General features: G+C 46.4%; 1 protein-coding gene across 7 annotated transcripts in view; it reads left to right on the forward strand.

Moving 5' to 3' along the window:
* VPS13B (vacuolar protein sorting 13 homolog B) overlaps nt 1–20,708 on the forward strand; it is a 305,573-nt gene that overhangs the window by 213,786 nt on the left and 71,079 nt on the right. For all 7 annotated transcript variants that reach the window (XM_076066534.1, XM_076066535.1, XM_076066538.1 and 4 more), the window contains exons 31-33: nt 10,362–10,568; nt 13,743–13,869; nt 15,425–15,568. In XM_076066534.1, the coding sequence (XP_075922649.1) occupies nt 10,362–10,568; nt 13,743–13,869; nt 15,425–15,568 (478 nt within the window). The remainder of the gene's footprint in view (nt 1–10,361; nt 10,569–13,742; nt 13,870–15,424; nt 15,569–20,708) is intronic.

A 20,708-nucleotide genomic window follows, 5' to 3' on the forward strand; every position in this document is an offset into this window, starting at 1 on the left:
GAGAACTCTGACGGTGGGCATTGAAAATATTCTACATTGCGTTTGCACGCAAATTATTCATGGCGGCTTCACGAGGATGTTTTCCTCCCAGCACACTGCGATATTGCAACCAGCGAGAGCTACGTGGTTCGTCATGTAACCGAATGCTACACTAACAGCCCATTTTGTGTACATTTCTGGTAGACGTGAACGACGGCTCGAAAATTCAAACACAACACGGCGTAATAGCAAACAGCTCCTTTGGGGAGGGCCAACTATAACAAAATCAAGCAGTCGCGCTCGTTGGGCAATAGTTTGCTTTTTTGCGGTGCACGCAGTGCGAAGTTTACGTCGGAAAAACGGTCAGCGCCTTGGCTTTGCTTTGATTTGGCTCGAGCCGATCGCACGGAATATGGACGCTCGGATAAAAGTTCCCGCCCTCGCTTCCTGCGGCGATGGGATGACACGGCCGAGGCCTCATGCTGCCACTGCTGCTGCTGCTGCCTCTGCTGGGAATAGAGAACGTGACGTCCGCCGGTCCCGGGAAGAGACGGTGGGTGGGGGAGGGGGGATGCGGGAACGTTGGGAGTCGCGAAAGAAGTCGGCCGTCCGTGTCACACACACACACATGTGCCAGGGATGAGTGATAAGGTCACAGCAGGGGGAGTTAACGCGGCCTGCGAAGGGGAAATTTCGCTTGAAGACGCCGCCAGCGTGACGCAACTCGGCTGCATGAATAATGACGACGATATGAATGACGGCAAATTCTTTATTCAGGAAAACCGAGACTCGAGAAGATTTTACAGGAAGGTCTATGCCGTGTTAATAATAACCGTGTTAATAAGTGTGTTTATATAACGTGTTAATGAGTGTTTGTTTGGCCTGGTCGGGTGGGGGGTTGGTAACCCCACTAAATTGACATATGAATTGGAGTGACACTCAGCCCTGCCATCTCTTAGCCACTTCACCGTCTCCACTACTACAACGCCTGGCAAGCCCCGGTGGGCACTTTTCCCAAGTATTCACCAGCCTCGCTCTGTTTAACTTCCAGGATCTGATGAGATCGGGTGCGTTTTTTTTTGCGATTGGGTCATAAGCTAAATAAGACTGCACCAGAAGCGTGGCTAAGAGCTGGTGTTTCAGCTGCTGCTGCTCACTGGAAAATTCCCTAAGTGATCAAAATAATATCTAAATTTTCGCAGTGATAAAATCAAGCTGGAAGAATTTTGTTGACTTAAAATGTAACGTATGCGTTTGAGAGCCACTTGTTGAGTTGTTAATGATAGAGGTACTCCATGACCTGTAAGTTGGATTAAAATTTCTCACAACAAACAAAACATAGATGGAATAACATAGTTTAAACATTTTTATAATTTTAATTTAAACAGTAAAGTCACGCCATCTACTGGAGTTAAAAAAATATTCTCATTTTAATTAATTGTTTCACCTTCATCTGCCAAACATTTTAACCGAACATTCATAAATACATGTTTGTTAAACAATTGTTAACTTTGGTTTCACGCAATCTGGCATTGCTCAGTGACAGGTACAACATTAAAAATGTGTCTTTTATTTTTCACGAAAAAACATCGCCTGTTGTACCAATAATATAACTTCATAAAACGTGTACCACTCAAGTGTGTCGTGATATGAATGACAGTCCTCTAGATGCAAACTCGTTGCAAACCACGCCATTCCGGAGGCCAAATAGACCCCTTTTTTTGTGATGTGCACGAGAAAGGAGAGAGAATTACAGCATAGGAGTCAATTCTATTAATACCCACAGTGAATGAAATTTAACTTGAGGCTGAGGTTTATTCAGGTGTTCCGAGCATGAAAAATCACATGATTGCCGGTCGGTAGACGAGTCGGTTATAAAAACACCACTATTACAACAAAAAAACCCCAACAAGAAACAAAACAGCGCTGTCACCGAGCAAGCGCCGGACTCCGGCGACGCCAGAGATGAGCGTTAATGAGCGGAGGCAGCCTGTGGAGGAAGGGAAAGGGCCCCTCTGGGAGGGAAGGCCCTCAAACTCGCTCGCAGCCGCCGCCACTCCATGTGTGCCGCCTTTGTCCTCGGCGAGCGCCCAGCGCCACACCTCGCTGCACACCTCCTCCACCTCCCTCCCTCCTTCGAAAGGAGGAGGAAAAAAAAGAAAGCAAAATCCGCGCCACTTCTGCGTAAGCCGCCCGAGGCGGGAGATGATGGGGCGATGGCGCTTGGTGGTGTGCAGCCCCCAGTCTTGCCCACCTCTTGGTGGTGCAGCAAACCGAGGACGTGGCACGGGAAGAAGAAGAAGAACTCACGATATCCCAAAGAATGGGAGAGCTGCATGTAAACGCATTGTCCTGTATGTACGTTGGACTTCTTTCGCGCCGTACGTAGCGAACCGTGCTGATCAGAGGTGCGGGGGAAAGACAACAGATTCAACACGAACATCAGTTCAACAGAAATTAATTTTCAATCAAGATTTAAAAGTGCATTGCTCCAGTGGCCTCCGACTGTGCATGGTGCATGCTAACGCAACTGACACTGTGATATTTTTAATGTCCCCGGCCGGGCGGAGAGGTGGGGGGGAAGAGCCTTGCAGTATTCCCAGGACAGCTACCTCTAAAAGAGTACGATCCTGGAAAAAACCAGGACGGGTGGTAACCCTCATCTCGATCTGGGAGGGCTAAAGTCGAAATGCGTGCTCGCATGACAAGCCAGGTGCATGAGCGCCGGCCGCGGATGAAACGGCTCGCCCGTTGCGTTTCACCTGGACCGTGGCAGGGAATCACTGCACGTGGATTAAAGTTGGAATTTTTTTTGGGTTCCTGCGGTCGGGCTGCAGTTGACGACCCCTTTTCCAAGAAATGCGACTTTCCAAAAGCAGATTGCCAGGCCCTTGTGCTAAGAGCGTACTTGGTGTGTAATTGTGTGTGAACGTGTTGCGTCGCAGTATGTGCGGCCCGTGCCAAGATGTGTGTAAATTGACTCCTCGGGCTGGGAATGGGACGACCTGGATTCTGTGTGCGTTTTTTGTGTGTATCTGTGTGTACATACGTGTGTGTGTGTGCGCGCATGTGCGTCTGTGGTGGTTGGGCGTGGTGGTGTAGCGGTTAGCGCGCTGCGCTACGAATCCAGGCAACATGAGTTTGATTCCCGCTTCAGGGCCAACACCAGTTGCGATTATCTGAACTGGTCCTGGGCCTCCCGTTAGGTCGATTCAGCTTCAAATGAGTACCTGGTGCGGTGTGTAAACATCGCCACTTGGGAAACAAAGGGTGTTGTGCTGTGCCGTCCCGTCCTCTATAGGTGCTCGCTTAAAGCATTTGCTCCAAAAGTCTGTCAAGGCTATACAGGGCATCTGTCTTCTCTTTGGCACTTTATAAGCTTTCAAAACTGAAACGTAATTAAAGTAGCTTCCAGTGATTTGTTTTTCTTCAATTAAAGTATACACGTGTTCTATGGGATGTACTTGCGCGTATGTATACGCATTCAATTTATTACACATTCACAAGATAAATTTGTTACTTCTGAATATTTAGCGGTTATTTTCAATACATCTGTTTTTGTTGATTGGTTTAATCGTTACAATTTCATTATTGTAATTAGGCGGACGTACAAAACCACGTGTATTTATTATAAATTACTTTAAGTACAGGCATTTGTGTGTGTGTATTCAAGTAGCATACTATTTAAAATACGCATTCGTGCGGTGAATAGGCAGCGCACATCATACGTATGTGATATTGAGCTTTTAAAAAAAAATGTTAGTTCAGCAAGACAAAGCTATAAATATTTTTTTTTCCTTGCCGGGAATATGAATTCCAATGCATATTGAAAGGCACGCAATTTTTTCGCATTATTATAATTCACCTCTTGTTATTGTCGCTTGAGCTAAATCAGTGTCACGTTACACCTTGTGGCCTCTGTGTGCACGGGACGGGCCGCAAGCGCGCGGCGGCGGCTTGTCACGTCGCGGCAAAACGTGAGAGCGCTGCGGCTCGGGAGCTGTGTATCCTGTGTTCGCTCGCTGCCTTGTCGTGGGACGTGGTAGAATTCAGCGTCGGATCGTCTTGCCTGTCGGCGTGTCCGCCGAGGGCTTTTAATTTGTTGTAACCGTGCTACCCGGTTGTATCCGCCGTGCATGGGCTTTCCGAGCGACACCCCTGATGGCCCCGGGGTAAGAGGGCCTGCCGCGGGTGCGCGCGGCATTACGCGCAGATTGTGCGTGGGGGGGGGGTGGTTAAACTTTAATTCTTTACTTCAGCTGCTTCAGCAGTTCCACAGTCGCCATTCACTCGCTTCCTGCGTTTAATTCAATTCTGGAGTCGCGGCGTGACGGGCTGTCGTACGGCGGCGGTACTTGCATCCAATTCACCTGCTGCCCCGTCTCTGCGGTAAAACTGAAGAGTCGCGTGCTGTGCAGAGCGAGCGCCTGCGCACATGCTCACATGCTCACGTGCTCGCTGGCATTTCTTGCGGGCTTGTGAAGGTGTCGTGGATATCACGCGTACAAACTGCACATTTGAATATGTAAAGACAAAGACAAATATGTCCCGTATAGCCTTAACGAGAATGTAGGGGCAAGTGCTGTTAGCGAGCACCTATGAAGGCCGGCACAGCACACAAGCGATGTTCATACATCGCACAAGGTACTTATTTGACGCTGAGTCGACCTAGGGGTGGCCCCAGGTCCGGTTCAGATAATCGTCACTGGTGTTGGCCGTGAGCAGGAATCGAACACGGGTCGCCAGGTTCGTAGCGCAGCGTGCTAACCGCTACCACTGCCGCTCCCCAACATATATTACGTACATACACACGCGTGCGCGTGCCAATTGTTGCACACTGTTAATTTGTAGGTTGCACCCTCGTTTAGAAACGAGGAATGCAGCCGTGGCGTAATGGTTTGCGCACTACACTCACAATGCAGTGGTCGCCAGTCCACCAGTTTGATTCTCAGCATGGCAGCTGAAACAACGGGACAGTATTTTTTTTTTCCCAAAAGTCCACCGGCCTCTGTCCCACCCGCCGGGCCTTGTAATACAGAGGTCGGCCAGGTTGATCCAATAATCTCCCGGCGCGGCAGCCAGAACAGTGGGCAAAATTTCTGAAATCCATCGCGCCTCTGTCGTGATCAGCGTGTTTTAATGGTTCGGTCGATGGGCAGGTCGCGTGCGATGAGGGCAAAGTGTGGGCTTCCTCCCGCATCTCGCGAGATGTCCGCGCAGTGTGGAAGAGGAGTGGAGGGCTCTTCCACGAGCAGAAATCAATTGCAAAGTTGCAGCTGCTTTCCAATTTTAGTTTTTTTTTTAACGTAAAATGAGGGCAGTTGCACCTCTTAATGAGGACGCTGCATTGAATGTAAATATTGTGAAGTCTCAAGATTACGCATCAACTCCCCTTTAAGAGTTTGTGAGTGAATAATGAAAACAGAGCGAGTGAAAGCTAGAAAGAATATAAATGTTTCCATTTGTAAGGTACGCATTGCCAGATATGCGAGTGTGTGCGCGCGTGTGACATGTGACGTCATGCAGTGACTGCTAGCATTAAAACATCACAATATTCACATGCGTGAATTAATTCACAAACCCGTTAGTTTATTACATATTCTTGGTTCTTTCGGTAAAGTCACGTAGAAGGGAAACAATACAATTTTATTATTTTATATTTTTATTATTTTATTGTTTCCCTTCTACGTGACTTTACTGAAAGAACCAAGAATGTGAATCCCTGAAGTTACAAAAGCTTTAAATCAAAGTTTGTTACATGTTTTTGTCATTGCATTGTTGAGGAGTAGAAGAGTGGTGGTAGGCTCAATTATGAACCCGGGCCATGGCTTAACGTGAGTGGTGAGTGATATCTAAACCAGTACTGGAAAAGCTTCCTTCACCAACTAGCAATGGCCATTGTGCTAAAGTATGATCAAACAAAACCCCCGTGATCAACACGGGATGGCATTGACAATGGCATGTACATTATTTTCGATTGCTTAATTTGTTCAACTAAAACAGTTGACGGATAACCACTCCTCCGGTTAGCGCCGTTGGCTACGCACGGTGCGAACGAGATTCAACATGCATATGTAAATGTGTGGATCACGGTTTTTTGAAACAGAACGCTAAATTTCGATTTAAAGCTTTCGTGACTACAGGGATTCATCTTCTTGGTTCTTTCGGTAAAGTCACGTAGAAGGGAAACAAAATAATAAAAATAAAACATAATAAAATACAAATATTGTATTTCCATTCTACGTGACTTTACCGTAATAACCAAGAAGAAGAACGCTAAATGCTGTTCGTGTTCAGCACCATACGTGACCACTTGTATTCTGTGCCCGCATTAGATAATGAGATATCGCGTGTACAGTATACGGGTCCATACTCTATCGCTGGCAATATTGCCCTGTAGATGAATAAAATAAATGGTTGTGGTTCCTCCTGAATCAAATAATAGTTTGTTTTTTAGTTCATGCAAAGAAATGTGATAAAATGGTATTTAACATTAATATTGAGTAGAGCAATTTGTAATTGTTCGTATGCAATGCATTTGAATGTTTAACATTTGTATTTTAAGATGTTTTTTTTGCCTAAAATTTCAACCGTAAGTTACCACTCAAATGCTAATATTGCGTGCGGTGTTAACTTTGCAAGTTAAGTGGAGGGATATAAGAAGTCACAGCGTTACGGTTCTAAAGAAGGACTCTGCGTTCGTTCAACGTGTATGTTTGCAGATACGGAAAACGTGTCTAGCAAAATCCTTCGGTTAGCTTCTTAAGTCGCCAGTGTAAATCTTCAATATTGTGGTGGCTTGGCCAGTTGCGTGACTAGTTTTTCCAGGGCTTACTTCCCCTCCCCTCCCACCCCCTTTCTCCGCCCCCCCCCCTCGATCTCCCCCCTATCCCCCACCCCCCGGCAAAAAAGTGGTTTTGGATATAGAAAAAATAAGGAATTGGTAGAAGCATAAATGGATAATAATATTAAAGTAATTGCGTTGAGCATTGTTTCAGCTACTTACAACCCTGCAATCTGGCATGTCTTTGAAAAATGCACCTAAGGTTAATGTTAACTGTACAACGAACCCATTATTTGGCTCGTTTTTTTTCCCAAGCACTCATTATTTTTACAGTATGGTATATGTCAAAGACTCCTGGGCCCAGCATCTTATCCAAATTACTTCAGACTATTATTTTAACCCTTTTTGAAGTGACCAGTCTGGTATTTTAAAAAAACAACCATATTTGATGTGTAAAAATTTCATCTTACGCGCCTGAAATTGTATTCGTGGAGGCCAGTTTAAAAAAGATTTTTCACTTGGATTTACTTCAACAGCGCTATATATTATTAACGCATTCTTTTGACGTGTTGTCAGCATTTTCATTCTTTAAACAGTCTACCAAAGGTTTTATTTGCAAAAAAAATAAAAAAATCACTTGCCGTTGTGTGCCAGACCCACACGGTTATGATGCTGGTGTTTTGAGGCCTAGACGCACGCACACAAAAAAATGGCATTATATAAATAGGAGTGTGGCATTTTTTGTGTTTCTGGAGCGTTGAGAGCCAAATTGAACGCATGCCACGGAGCAAGTGAGCATGACCAGAAGGGGCACAGTAGCCTCGCCTAGTTTATCAAATGTTCCTCTAATGCAAAGCAGTTCTATTTTTCAACATAACCAACGTCCCCTGGGACTTAATTTTCCAAATGTTTTCCATATGTTGCTAACGCCAATCCACGGTTTTACCTTGATGCCTTCCCAACCTTCGCCCCGAGGCTACCCGTTGCCCACACAAACAACTGCATTAAGAAACATTGGTCAGCTAAAAATAAAACCCATGCTATTTTGTCCTGGAAGATCAGGTTTTAGGTGTAAATTTTTTGACTATTAATTCTCAATGCAGATGGCCTCAACATATTCTCGTTAAGGGAATCCGTATCGTCGGCTCACATTGGTTGAGTATGGTACGTGTGCATCTTCTATATACGTACATTTATATATATAAATATATACCAGTGGTTGCATTTACTGTATATTCTGCAGTACATTTAAAATCTTCATTTTAATTGTCACCTCTCAGGGTTTATAGGAATTCACGTGACCTGATTCCATTTGCAAAGTTGAGGCGTTGAGTTGTGTGTATGAAATGTTCGACTTCTTTCGCACTGTACGTAGCCAACCGTGCTAATCGGAGGTTCTCCACCCCTAGAGCTACTTCGTGGCTATTATTCCCTCCAAATGATACTCTCCCTCTTCATTTCGTAGCTCTGCAATACATTATGTGGTTCTTGGGACAGCGTATAGGTGTATAGGTGTTTATTTTCGTGACGTCTATGAGCAGTGTAGTTCCAAGCATGCATCTCTCCACGCTTATTCTGAGCACTTGCGACTGCCAATGTATTTGTCAGTGTGAGACAGAAAGAGGAGCTTACGGAATATACTTAGGATTACATCTGCAATTTTGACTGTAAAGAAAACTAAGTGTGCCTGAGTAGGGCACATCTCTAGAAGCAATGGTGGCTGGTGGGCAAACAATAACAAGAGAGTGGGAGCCAAAGGTGGGAACGTGCCCAGGAGACATTTACTCTCTGGATATAGAGTGATGAAATCAGCTTGTGTGCAGGTGCGTAAATGGATAACCATGTGAGATGGTGACCAATCTGGCAGTGGATTGGTCATCGGTGATGATGGCGATGCCCGCCAGTGGATGCAGTTTAAATGCCATGACCAGGAATTGAAACTAACCAGCACTGCAGATGCTGCACATTGCAGAGAGCAACATTAAAATTCTACAGTAATTGTAATTCTTGAAATCTCTCTGGTGCTTGAGGCTTTACATTTGACACACGCTCTGATTTCATTCCCCCCCCCCACCCCATCATTCTCTATTCTTTATGTTCTTTGTGGTTGGGTCTGCGTCGTGAATTTCAGGTCCCCCCCTCCTCTCTCCATCTCTCTGTTTGCCGATCGTGGCCTTTTGCCTTGGGGTGGAACTTTTCCATGCTTTTCTCCCAACCTTTTTGGAACCGATGCGTGAGGAGGGGGGGGGGGGTTAATTCTTCGTGTTTATTTTGTAACGGGATTTATAGTAGATTGACCCGCGTCGTAAATCGCGTTTTGCGGACCATCGTGGAGCCAAGCTCTGAAAGTGTGGCCGCACCCTTGCGGCACGAGACAGTGTCTGCCCGGCTTTATCAGCAGAAAAGCGCCGCTTATGATGCTCCCACGACCAATTCCGCTGATTTACCGTTGTTGGCCTGGGCAGTGGAGAATATTTTTTGACAATTGATTACATTTATAAATCACACGCAGTCCCATGCACTCCCTTGGAGACCGTGATCTTGAGACATTTGCTTGTTATGGCAACTGGGAGCTGTGTGAGGTCCCGCTGTCAAGTATCCAGGGATCGTGAAAGCAGGGGGTGCCTCAGCTGAGGTCAGGCACACTGGGTAAACCTAGGGGGCACGTGCGCGCGCTCTTCCCTAGCTGACCGTGCTGAGCCATGGGTGCATCTCAGAAAGTGAGATGAAAAGAGGGCTGTAGGTGACGTGAGTGTATCCATACGATGAGCGGTAGCGCAGCGGTTATAGCGCGCTGCACTACGAACCCGGCGACCCGAATTCGATTCCCACTCACGGCCAACACTCGTGACGATTAGCTGGACCGGGCCTGGGCCTTCCCTAGCTCAACTCAGCCTCAAATGAGTGCCTGGTGCAACGTGTAAACATCGCCACTCGGAAGACAAAATGCGGCCGGGCGTGGTGCTGGCCACCCACCTCCCTCGTGTGCCATGCCGGCTTTCATAGGTGCTCGCTAACAGCACTTGCCCCAACAGACTGTTAAGGCTAAATGGGGGGACCTTTATCTTTGTATACGATAGTAATAATAAACAATTTACAGCGCTATGTCAATCCACTGCTGAATGAAGGGCAACCCCATGTCACGTCAACCGTGGGGGTGTTGGCTGAGCAGCATTTGAGATATCGCTCGCTGTGGTTAGCTGTGACTCGGAATCAAACCCCGGTGACCAGGTTCACAGCACGAGTGCACAAACCGCTCCATCGACACTCTCCAAATAACGTTTCACTATAAATTCAGTTTGTACCTATTTTGAGTTTGTATCAGCAAGCAATTGGAAGGGAAAACGTGTTAACCATCTATGACACAATGCAGAATGATCCAATTTAGATTCATGACGCGTCTAAGCTGGAGTGCATCTCGTGAAGCTGCGCGTGGAAGGAGCCATGGCCAAGGTGGATTTGGATTTACACAACATTTTCCCCGATATACAAAAGGTGAAAGTGGCTTCCCGAATAACTGGTCAGGGCGGATACGTGACGGTCGGATACGTTACGTGACGTCGTCTTGTATTTTTTGTTTTGTGTTGCTTCCTGCCAGACGAGCACTGAACCTGGGCATCCTGCGGGAGCCCGGCTCGGAGGTGGAGGACCGGCAGTACCAGGTGGACCTGCAGGCCATCAACGTCAGCACGGGCTGCTGGGCCCAGCTGCGGCCCGACCGCGGCGGAGAGAGGAGCGGCCACGGCACGCCCGACGACGAGAGGGGCTCCCAGAACCCTGCCCTGGAGTGGAACACGGCCAGCGGGTGGGTTCACAACAGCGGTCGCAACCGTTTGGCTAAGGGAGGCAATTGAAATCACTAGTACGTTCGTCAAGTACATTTTCATTTTTTTGCCGACACACGTGCGGGTTGCCTTTCTGCTGCAAATCTGCCACTCAAAGCATTCGTACTTAAAAGTTAAAATAGAACATTCTATACAACCATTTACGTCCTTTGGCCAGGAAAGTCACAAAATAAATTGCACTCGAACGACGCATTCACGCAAGCACCCGATGCTCCGTTTTGAAGTTTTAAAATGAAACCTCTTTGAATTGTATTATATTTAGAATTAGATCATTTTATTTCTTCATTAAAAGCTTATATCATTTTACATCTGGAAGACTTAATTGAAAACGACATTACGTGTGAATTTTCTCTCGTCGTTAAGTAGATGATGGTCTTGCTGGGGGTTCGGTTCGATGCGGACTTTCACCTGTTTGGGATTGCGGGATCGAGATAAGGCGACGTGGAGCTGCTGGCCGTGCGAGAAGACCGCCGTCTGCAGATCGATTCCAACGTGATCGAACGTCTGTCCCTGCGCCTCCGTCGTTCATGCAGGGGGCGTGTAGGTTTACAGCGCCCCCTGCATGAAAACGACTGAAAGTGCAGCGTTCATCACAGATAGATAAAGTTGTTCGCTTATATAAGAGTATTGTAGCGACATTAATGGAGTCACGACTGCGTTTAGCCCCAGCTACTGATAAGAAAGTGGAGCTGCAAGTGTTGAAGCTTCTCGCTGGCACCAGGGTATGTTACAGCATGGAAAGGGGGCCCTAGGGGGCTTTGTTCCGGTGGACGTTAGAAAGGGGGTAGGGAGGATGTGACAGGTGGTTGAACCCGAGAGGGACAGGTGGCGTAGATCGAGAACCTTTTAGGAAGATCGAGAAGGAGGCGGGGCCAAGGGCGGGGGAGGCCATGCTCAGAGGATAAGAAGGGGGCCCTGAGAGCCGAGGGGGGCGTCTACAGGAACGGGACCCGCCGTGCTCCACTTCTCCGCTCTTCAATCTTGGGTCTTCGCTCGTCACGTTCAGCATCGTGGGTCAGGCAGTCTGAGAACTGACTGACCCAGCTTTGTAGTTACCTCGTTGTGGTCTAGTACCCCGTTGTAATCTAGTTAGCCCGTTAGGGTGTAGTTTAACCCGTTGTGGTTTCTGTAAGTGCCCCATTGGGGTCGAGAAATAAACGCGTTGCCTCCCAGTGAAGTGTGTGCCTCCAGTGAAACCAGTACATCATTAGAAAGATAATATATATACTATCTATGGTACATATTCATGTTTTTTCCATTCTTAAAGCATGAGGCTATGGTGAAGGCACCGCGATTCACAGACGATCGTAGTCTGCGGGTGTTTTCGCAGTAGAGGTGCGGTGTTGCTTACATGTCGATGTAACCAATCAAGTGATTTGCGAGTAGTTTTTTTTTATTTGTACCACAACGGTTTTTACGAAATTCGACCAATCGACAGTTTTCACAACCGTAATGACAATGGAATGAGATGAGGACACTAGGTAGGATGAGAGAAGGGGCAATATATATTGCATATGGATCCCAAAAACCTACGTGAGTCTGGGTGGGTCTGTTTGTTAGCCTGTGGATCTCTATTTAAGGACAGTGGATGCGACTACTGAAGGCAAACTGAATATAAATCAATTTTGATTTAAAGCTTTCGTGACTGCGTTTTAAAAAAAAAAAAACGCCACTTTTTTCAAATTTTCTTGCTGTGGTTTTCACAGCTGATGATGATTGCTTGTGTTGCAGTCGAAACGTCGTGAGAATTTTATTGTTTTATATTTTTATTATTTTATTGCTTCCCTTCTACGTGAACGTTACCGAAAGAACCAAGAATATGAATATATATACTTGGGGAAAGAAAATATGAGCAGCCGGACCCCATGCACTAATGGGACTTCTGGCTTAGAAGAAGAAGAAGAAAGACACAGAATAAAAACAGCGATTATATTAATCATGTTTATATTATATTATATTAATCATGTTTAATGCAAATGCGCGCTGTGCAGGCAGATAGTGAAAATGACCTCATTCCAATTCCTGCTGTGGTCAGCCTTTTCCAAGAGACGGAACACAGTGCTGGGCACTAACTGGCAGCAGCGAACAACCAGATGTTGGGAACATTTGTTTTTGCCAGGCATCTTCCTACGACGACCGCCGGTAGCAAGGTGTCAAGGTCGCCACTGGCCTTGCCCGTGCCGAGTCAGCAAGCGGCCGCCCCGTAGCTCCCCGCGTCCAAATCTCAGAAACGCTCCCATCATCGTGCGTTTCTCTGGTCGCTTGCTTTCCTTGACAGCACTTTTCCTGAACCCCCTTGGGTTTCCAAAATGCCCAACCACCACGCTCTCTGCTTCTCTCCTCCCTCCACCTCTCGCCCCTGCAGTCTGCGGCGGTTCTGGTAGTCGAGTCGGCTCCGTGGGAGTGGTTGCTTGTGTCGGTTGCTGTACAGCTGCTCCTCGAACCGGAATGCTTTCATCTCCTCCCATCTCGAGTCCCGGGTCGTTTTCAATTGAGACTTTATAGAGCGGGCAGTAATTTACTCGTGCCTATAAAATAGTGACCTGCACCGTACCTAACTTGAGCTGTCACGAGTGCCCAGCTGCCCTCTTTTTATGTCATTGCATTTTTCACATTACAGAATTGTGTTTTTTTTAAGTGTATAAAATGGGCCTGCTAAAATAAATCCTCTCTGAAATATAGTTCTTCTTGCCAAAGGCAGTGTCTGGCTCAAGTCAAGGGATGCACAGTCTTTCAACGAATGACTTGCCTTCTTTTGAGAAATTGCAGTATTCACTTTAGTTTGTAAATATTTTTTCAGAAGTCTCAGTGGCCGTGCAGGGCTTATGTTTGAGAACTCACTGGTGTGCAATTTGTCATCTTAAGAGCAAAGAAAACTATAACGGCGGTGCCTTACATTGCATAACATAAAAAGCAAAACCTTATCAGCCGCGGCATTAGCTCCTGCTCGCCATTTAGCTCCATGACCGACATCCCCCCACCAGCGCCGTTGCCAAACCAAACATGCCCGAAAATTGGGGGAAAATGTGCGTTCGGTTCCACTCCCCGAGTGCAACATGGCAATCGTTGCGAGCTTGGGGGGGACTTTCGTTACGATGGCTCCCTTCCGTGGCGTGCGTCTGGTCCCCTTGCAGCCTGCGGAGGCAGCCGGAGCGGAGGGCCATCCTCACGCCGCTCCTCACCGACTTCGGCATCAGGGTGACGGCCGCCCCCGCCGTCGTGTTCGTCAAGAACATGGGCGCAGAGCTCGGCCACACGGAGGTAATGGCGGAGCGCTCCCTACTCCCTCCGCTCAACCCCCCCCCCCCCAACCCCGTCGCGCTGATCGGGATGGTGCCTTCGTTGTCACGGCGATCGTGAAAAGCCCCCGGCGACCATCTTGGGGGGTTTCGGTGTTTGCCCGCCATGGCCGTGGTGCGCAGGAAGGCGAACGTGGCCTCACCCACCGGGTACAATTAACTATTTTTTTTATATTACCAGGCCCACTGAGCTGCGTAGCTCTTTTGTCAAAACTGACCCGGTCACGAATGAAAGCCCAACGAAGTGGAAATGTATAGCAGCCAAATACTCTGCACTTAGTCGTCGACTTGGAAAATGGAATGTAATCGTGGACAAGCGACCTTAAGTGCGTCAATGGTGGTGCGACGATGATACAGCCGCCGTATGTATTTAGTTTGGTTGTCCTTTACCCGCACCTCCGATTAGCACGGTTGGCTATGTACAGTGCGAAAGAAGTTCAACATTCATACGCACAGCCAAAAGATGTTCAGCTAATCAAAATGAGTAAGATGTACAGCCCTTTGATTGACTCCGCTACTGGTTGATGACGTAGCCCCCCGCAGCAGCCTACGAGGTCTGTTATATGCACGGTGGTCACCCATCCAAGCACCGTCCAAACTCAAGGTCGCGTACATTCTGGGCAATTTGGTCATCGGCCCAGAAGTAATGGTGGTATGATGAAGATTTGAAAAATATTGTAATCCAGTCATCTGTCCACAGTTGTCCGCCGTGAGGAATAACAACCAAGCAATCGCGACGTTTACTGTGTTTTTCCTGCTCTCCAGGTCAGGTCACAGCCTCTCTAAATAACCCCCCCCCCCCAACAATCTTTCACTTGTGCTGATATTTGGTGAATTGATCACCCCCGATTGACCGTTTCTTCTGGAGCTTTAAGCTTAAAACATTCCTACCTTTGTTCGTAATTAGTTTACAATTAGCAAAACAACACGAGCAAACAATTCTCCAATGCACACTTCTACGCGTGTGCTGTGAGTGAGAGAATCCAGTTCAGTCGGCGAATCGATGCATTGTGACATCTCGTCATGGTGGCAAGATCTCAACAACCTCGCCTGGTATGCAGGAAGTCGTGGGTTCGATCCCGACCCTGACGATGCCTGTATATTTGGAGTTTGCATGTATCTCTCCCCGTGGTCGTGTGGATTTTTCTCTTGGTCCTCTGGTTTTTCACTCCACATTTAGAAAAATGCATTTAGAGTATATGGCTGCTGTCAATTTCCACGTGATAAGCCACTTCGTTGAGCTATGAATTATGGCCAGGTCCCTTCTGAAAAAGAGCTATTTAGCTCAGTGGGCCTCACCTGGTAAAATAAAAATAGTTTACTTTACAATAGTGTGTCAAACAGCACTTGCCCCATAAGTCTGTTCAGGCCTTAGGGGGGAGAATGTTTGTTGTTATTGTTGTTGTCTACGAGATGAAAGTGGCTCTGGCTTTCAGTGAGCGCTCAGAGGTGCAGAGGTGCAATGTTGCATGTTGGGGTTTGCGCGTGCGTGTGTGCGTGTGTACGTGTGTTGGAAGGAGGTGCTGGTGTGTGGACACTCGCTGGAGGTCAACGTCACCTCCAGCCTCGACTTCTTCCTCAGCCTGGCTCAGCTTCAACTGATGCAGCACTTGGCCGAGGAGAACTTGACTTCCTTTCCTGCCTCGCAAGAAGACGTGCAGGTGGGCATCATACTCGCAGGCTCTTTTGTAGCTAATTGCGAGCTGCGGTTGGAAACCGAGTACGTAACGTGCGTGAAACTGGGCGAATGTCGAGTGGTGTTCTTCACGTAACATCGGACAATTTTTCTGTTCGTGTGCCGACCCCACCACCATGTAGCCCAGCTCACTTGTAAGCTGACAAGCCAGAACTGCTTATATATTCTTGGTTCTTTCGGTAAAGTCCCTTCTACGTGACTTTACCGAAAGAACCAAGAATATGAATCCCTGCAGTCACGAAAGCTTTAAATCAAAACAGAACGGCTTAGTTTGCTATATTTCATGCCTTTCAAATACATTTTATTTTGACTTAAAAAAAGATGATTAAAAACAATTCACCCAGAAAAACATCACACTCTTTTATTTGAAAAAAAAATGCATTTCCCCATTCTTGAGAAGAGTAAATTCAGGTAAAACACCGTGCGTAGCGTTCAGGCACATAGCAGTGTTTCGGGGCACCTTAAAACCAACGCTGTCCGTTACCTGGTGAGTGACCCCCAACATACAGTGTAGCCCGCCCATCCAGGGCTGTTCCCCGATTCTGGACCTTCGTTTTCCCTGCCAACCCGTCCGCACTGCCGTTGGCATCGCCCCGAGAACAGCGACGGAACTTTGTGTTTTCTTCGTGTGTCCGTCGCCTTCACTCGCGCGCAGTTGGGGCGGGGGGCGGGGGGCGGGGGGGGGCTCGGCACGTGTTGTCAACGTCGCGTTCGCACTGCCACCTTCCCCCTGCACCCCCTCCCCCCACGACCCCCACCCCTCATCGCAATTGGCACAGAGGCTCCAGGGGGGGTGGGGGGAGGCAGGTGGGGCGCCGTGCCGCAACGCTCCGCCGAGTGCCAAGAGGAGTCGGGACGAGAGTGGTACCGGCCGGAAAAGCCCATTGCTTGCTTTTTATGGGGACGCGGTGGGCGAGCACGGTAGAGGGAAATGAAGGGGGGCCCGGAGGCGGGAAGGCGGGGGGGGGGGGGTTCTCTGTTTTCACAAGGGAACATTTATATTTGGTGTGCACGTTTCTGCGAGAGCTTCTTTGCCACATCATAGTTCGGCGGCTGTCACGCGCTCCGTTCGCTGGCGGGGGGGGGGGTGGGGGGGTTGCAGCGGCCGTGCGCGAGCGTTTTTTGACGGATTGAGCACATCGCTCAACGCCGTCGGCCTCGCAGGATGGGAATTCTTTGCCCGTGATCCAAGTATATCTGCGGGATGTATTGACGTGGAAACCTGCAATGCGCCCGCTCATGATTCGATGTCAAGTCCATTTTCTGTACGTTCAATTGTAGGTTTTCTATGTAAACTGCACGTGCGTAAGTGAATCATTGAAGTGTGCAGCTGCCAAATTGTATTTTGTAATTTAACATTTATTTCCATTGGCTATATATTTATATATTTATAGGAATTTTCTTGGGATTGATGTTAACGTGTTTCAACATGCTCTAAGACTTTGTTACCCTGCATAAATTACGCTGTGTTCTCTCCATGTTATCATTCCAATCATCCATATCGAGACATTTTGGATCCTTTATTAATCCAGATAAGACTCACCCCCACCATAGGAATGTGGAATTTACCAACTCTCTCTGTGACCTGTAAACAGAAGATGAGCACTACCCCAGATTGTTTGAGTGGGGAAATCACTTCGAATGATTCATGAATGCAAATTATATGTTTGAACGAACATTGTGCATCGTATAATTACGTTTAATTTTCCATAATTTTGAAACGTAACATTTGCGTAGCAATTTTAACGTTTAATAAATGAATCGCGTAATTACCGCATTGTGATTGCAACTGGACAAGTCGTCCTGTGGAAAATCGTAAAATCACACACTTTGTTTACATTCAACTAATTTCATACGCAGCGCTTAAGCCCCCGCAAATAGTGAGGCATATTACGTGCCAGCTACGCATAATTAAAGTGTGCAGCTTTCTGAAAGCGTGTGTGAACGTCTAAGGTATATTCTTAGCTCTTTCGGTAAAGTCACGTTGAAGGGAAACAATAAAATAATAAAATATATATAAAACAACGTGACTTTACCAAAAGAGCTAAGAATATGATTTACTGCAGTCACGAAAGCTTTAAATCAAAACGTCTAAGGTGTTGGAAGTTTCATTATTCGCTTGACTAAGGGGTAACAATCTAACGCTTGATCGCCGGAATGTACACACCTCTCTTTTTTGCGGGATTATTTAGATTATTTTGCTGCTATAAATTTCCACGTGACTGTAAACCACTTTTGATGAGCTATCATTTTGTGGCCAGGTCGCTTCTGAAAAATATGTTTATACCTCAGTGTCAAAGCCAGCCACCTGGCATCTTCGTTGCAACAATAAATGTGCAAGCAACGCTCACCGTCAGGAGAGGTATCTTCTTATTTATAGTTGCATTCGGTTTTTTTGTATACACTGCCGTTCAAGCGAAGCTTGTGAGAAATTCGCATAGGTTGACGTTGAATTCACTCCAACATTTTTGCTCGGGAATTGAGGTGGCAGATAGGACGATTTTCACTTTTAATCAGACGTACAAATAACAACGTTTAATTAGGGTAAAAAAAAATTAAGCCATCTTTTTTTCCAAAAACTACCGGCAGTGTTTTGGCACAGATAATTAGTTTTAAAAACTTATGACTTGGAACAATATGGTTTTGCTAAGGCAAATAATGAAACAACTTTTACAGATACTTGCTAAAATGCTTTTCTTGTTGATGTTACTTCAATCATAGAATTATGTGTGTTCAGATTTCTGTACATAATTGGTGGTTAGTTACATGATTGTGAAGTTTAGTTTAGCTTGCATTATATTTTTTAGGTAATGTCAACTTTGCATGAAGCTATAATATCACGATAGGATTTTAGTGCAAGTTTATTTATATGAAGACAGTGATAATCACACTTGCCATTCTTGATATCGTTGCATTTAAATTGTTATTTAAAGCTTTCGTGACTGCAGTGATTCATATTCTTGGTTCTTTCGGTAAAGTCACGTTGAAGGGAAACATTTTATTATTTTATTGTTTCCCTTCAACGTGACTTTACCGAAAGATCCAAGAATATGAATATCGTTGCATTTGTCCAAATATAATTGCCCTAACATCCTTTAAATACATTCATTGCTTCATATAACGTGGTTTTACTGAACAATGTAATGCATTTGTACGTGTACACTTTTAAAACAAACATCCAACGGAAAACTTTGTAGCTGAACTATACTTTCGTTTCTTTTTAAACTGCCGATTGGAAAATTACCTTCGGACAACCGACCACTATTGAAGGGTAAGCGTCCAATGAAAGCCGAACGCGGCGTTTAAAATTCGATGGGCAAATCTCACTTGTGGCGGCGATCATGGCGAGCCCAAGCTCAGAGGGGTGGGTGCAAGCGCTCTCGGATTTCTGGTGGTTACCGAGTGCCGTGGCTCAGTGGTCTGTTGCTGGCTTGAGATGCAGCTCCCTTGGCGACTGTGTGAACTTGTGCCCGCCGCGCTGTGGGGACACCACAAAGCCCAGAAACTATCCGCCAGACTTAAAGAACCCTGACAGCTTAAGTGTTTTGTTATGCAAGGACACGTACATCTTGTGATATTTATGCCTAGGGCCCTGTGGTCACATCTGGCAGGGGCCAAAAAATGTTTGTATTTTGGCAGTGGCTGGCATTTGGAAAGAAATGCTTAAAACTTGATGCTTGAGTGGTAATCTCATGATGGATGGTAGCCTTTGCCAATAGGTAATAAGCCCGAGAATTCACTGCTGTAAAAGTTTTTTTAATTAATATTCGGTATTATTTTCTTGAGCACATTACAAATTGCTCCGAACGTTTAACGTTGTCTGAACAAAATCATAATAGTATCAAATTAACCAGGCTCGTCCGCAATGTGGTTTCGATCTTAAATTAAAAAAATTGCGGTAAACCATAAGCATCTAATTTGAGTCTTGAAGCATAATTGCCCACAACTGTTGAAATATTTAGATACTCACGTCTAATCTGTTACACATGCCACGGTTTATCTATATTGAGCATAATTGCGTATTAGCCACAAAATAAAGGCAAAGTCCGGACTTGAATGCAACACTTAATTTGCGTAAACAGTCCTCCCACCTCCAGAACAGCTATTGGCAAGCTTCCTTAATTGAATCCGGTTGTCGTACGCGGTGACTGCAGCCAGACAATTGTTCACTTGGCTACTTACAAGGCAATGAAGCGGCGGGATTATTCGCCATGGCCGTGTGATTATTTAGCACACAGCCGGAATTAGCGGTAGAATCCCCCATGACAAATAAACCTCGCTTCACCCGGGGCCAGAGTCGCCCTCCGTCGATTCGCTCTCGCACCTCTGGTGGCCGTCCAACGATAGCACCAGCTGGCTCGTGCACTTGACAGGCAAGCGCAATTACAAACACGGTGCACTCGTTTTGAACGTTGGCTGAGTCCGATGCGCGAGCTTGCCCGTCGTGTTTGAACGTCAAGGAGCTCTCTCGGAGGGCTCGCCGCCTGTCAATGGGAAGGTGCACTCCCCTTGTGTTGAGCCGTATCACATCGAATTTACGTGAGTGTGTGTGTGTACGTATGGACCTACCCGTCGACATCTCTCCGATCGATGCTTCCTACGCAATGTGCGTATGGATGTTGAACTTCTTTCGCGCCGTACGTAGCCAACCATGCTAATCTGGAAGACTTTGCTGTTTTTTCCCTGGATTTTTCTGTTTGCGCGTAGTCACTTTAAGATGTTTCTTGTTCATGTTTTTGTTTGTTGCGGTTGCACCCGATTCAAGAGCCGAATGGCTCACAGGGCTATACCAAATAAATTAAACTGAAAAAAATAAATCGGAGGTGCGGGGGTAGGACAACAAACTAAACACTAAAAAGCAGTTCTAAAGAAAGAGTTTTTAATCGAGATTTAAAATTATCTTACCGCATCGTGTGCTCTCCGTCCCTCACCTCTACATCATCCCCTTCCATCTTGACTTAAAGCTTTCGTGACTGCAGGAATTCATATTCTTGGGTCTTTCGGTAAAGTCACGTAGATAGGTTCTAAGAAAATCTATCTACGTGACTTTACCGAAAGACCCAATAATATCATCCCCTTCTTTCTCTCTTTGTTTTTCTCTGCCT

The sequence above is a fragment of the Petromyzon marinus genome, chromosome 12 (genome assembly GCF_048934315.1).
Source record: "Petromyzon marinus isolate PM22_M1 ecotype Great Lakes invasive population chromosome 12, UKy_Petmar_22M1.pri1.0, whole genome shotgun sequence".
In the NCBI taxonomy this organism is placed as follows: Eukaryota; Metazoa; Chordata; class Hyperoartia; order Petromyzontiformes; family Petromyzontidae; genus Petromyzon; species Petromyzon marinus.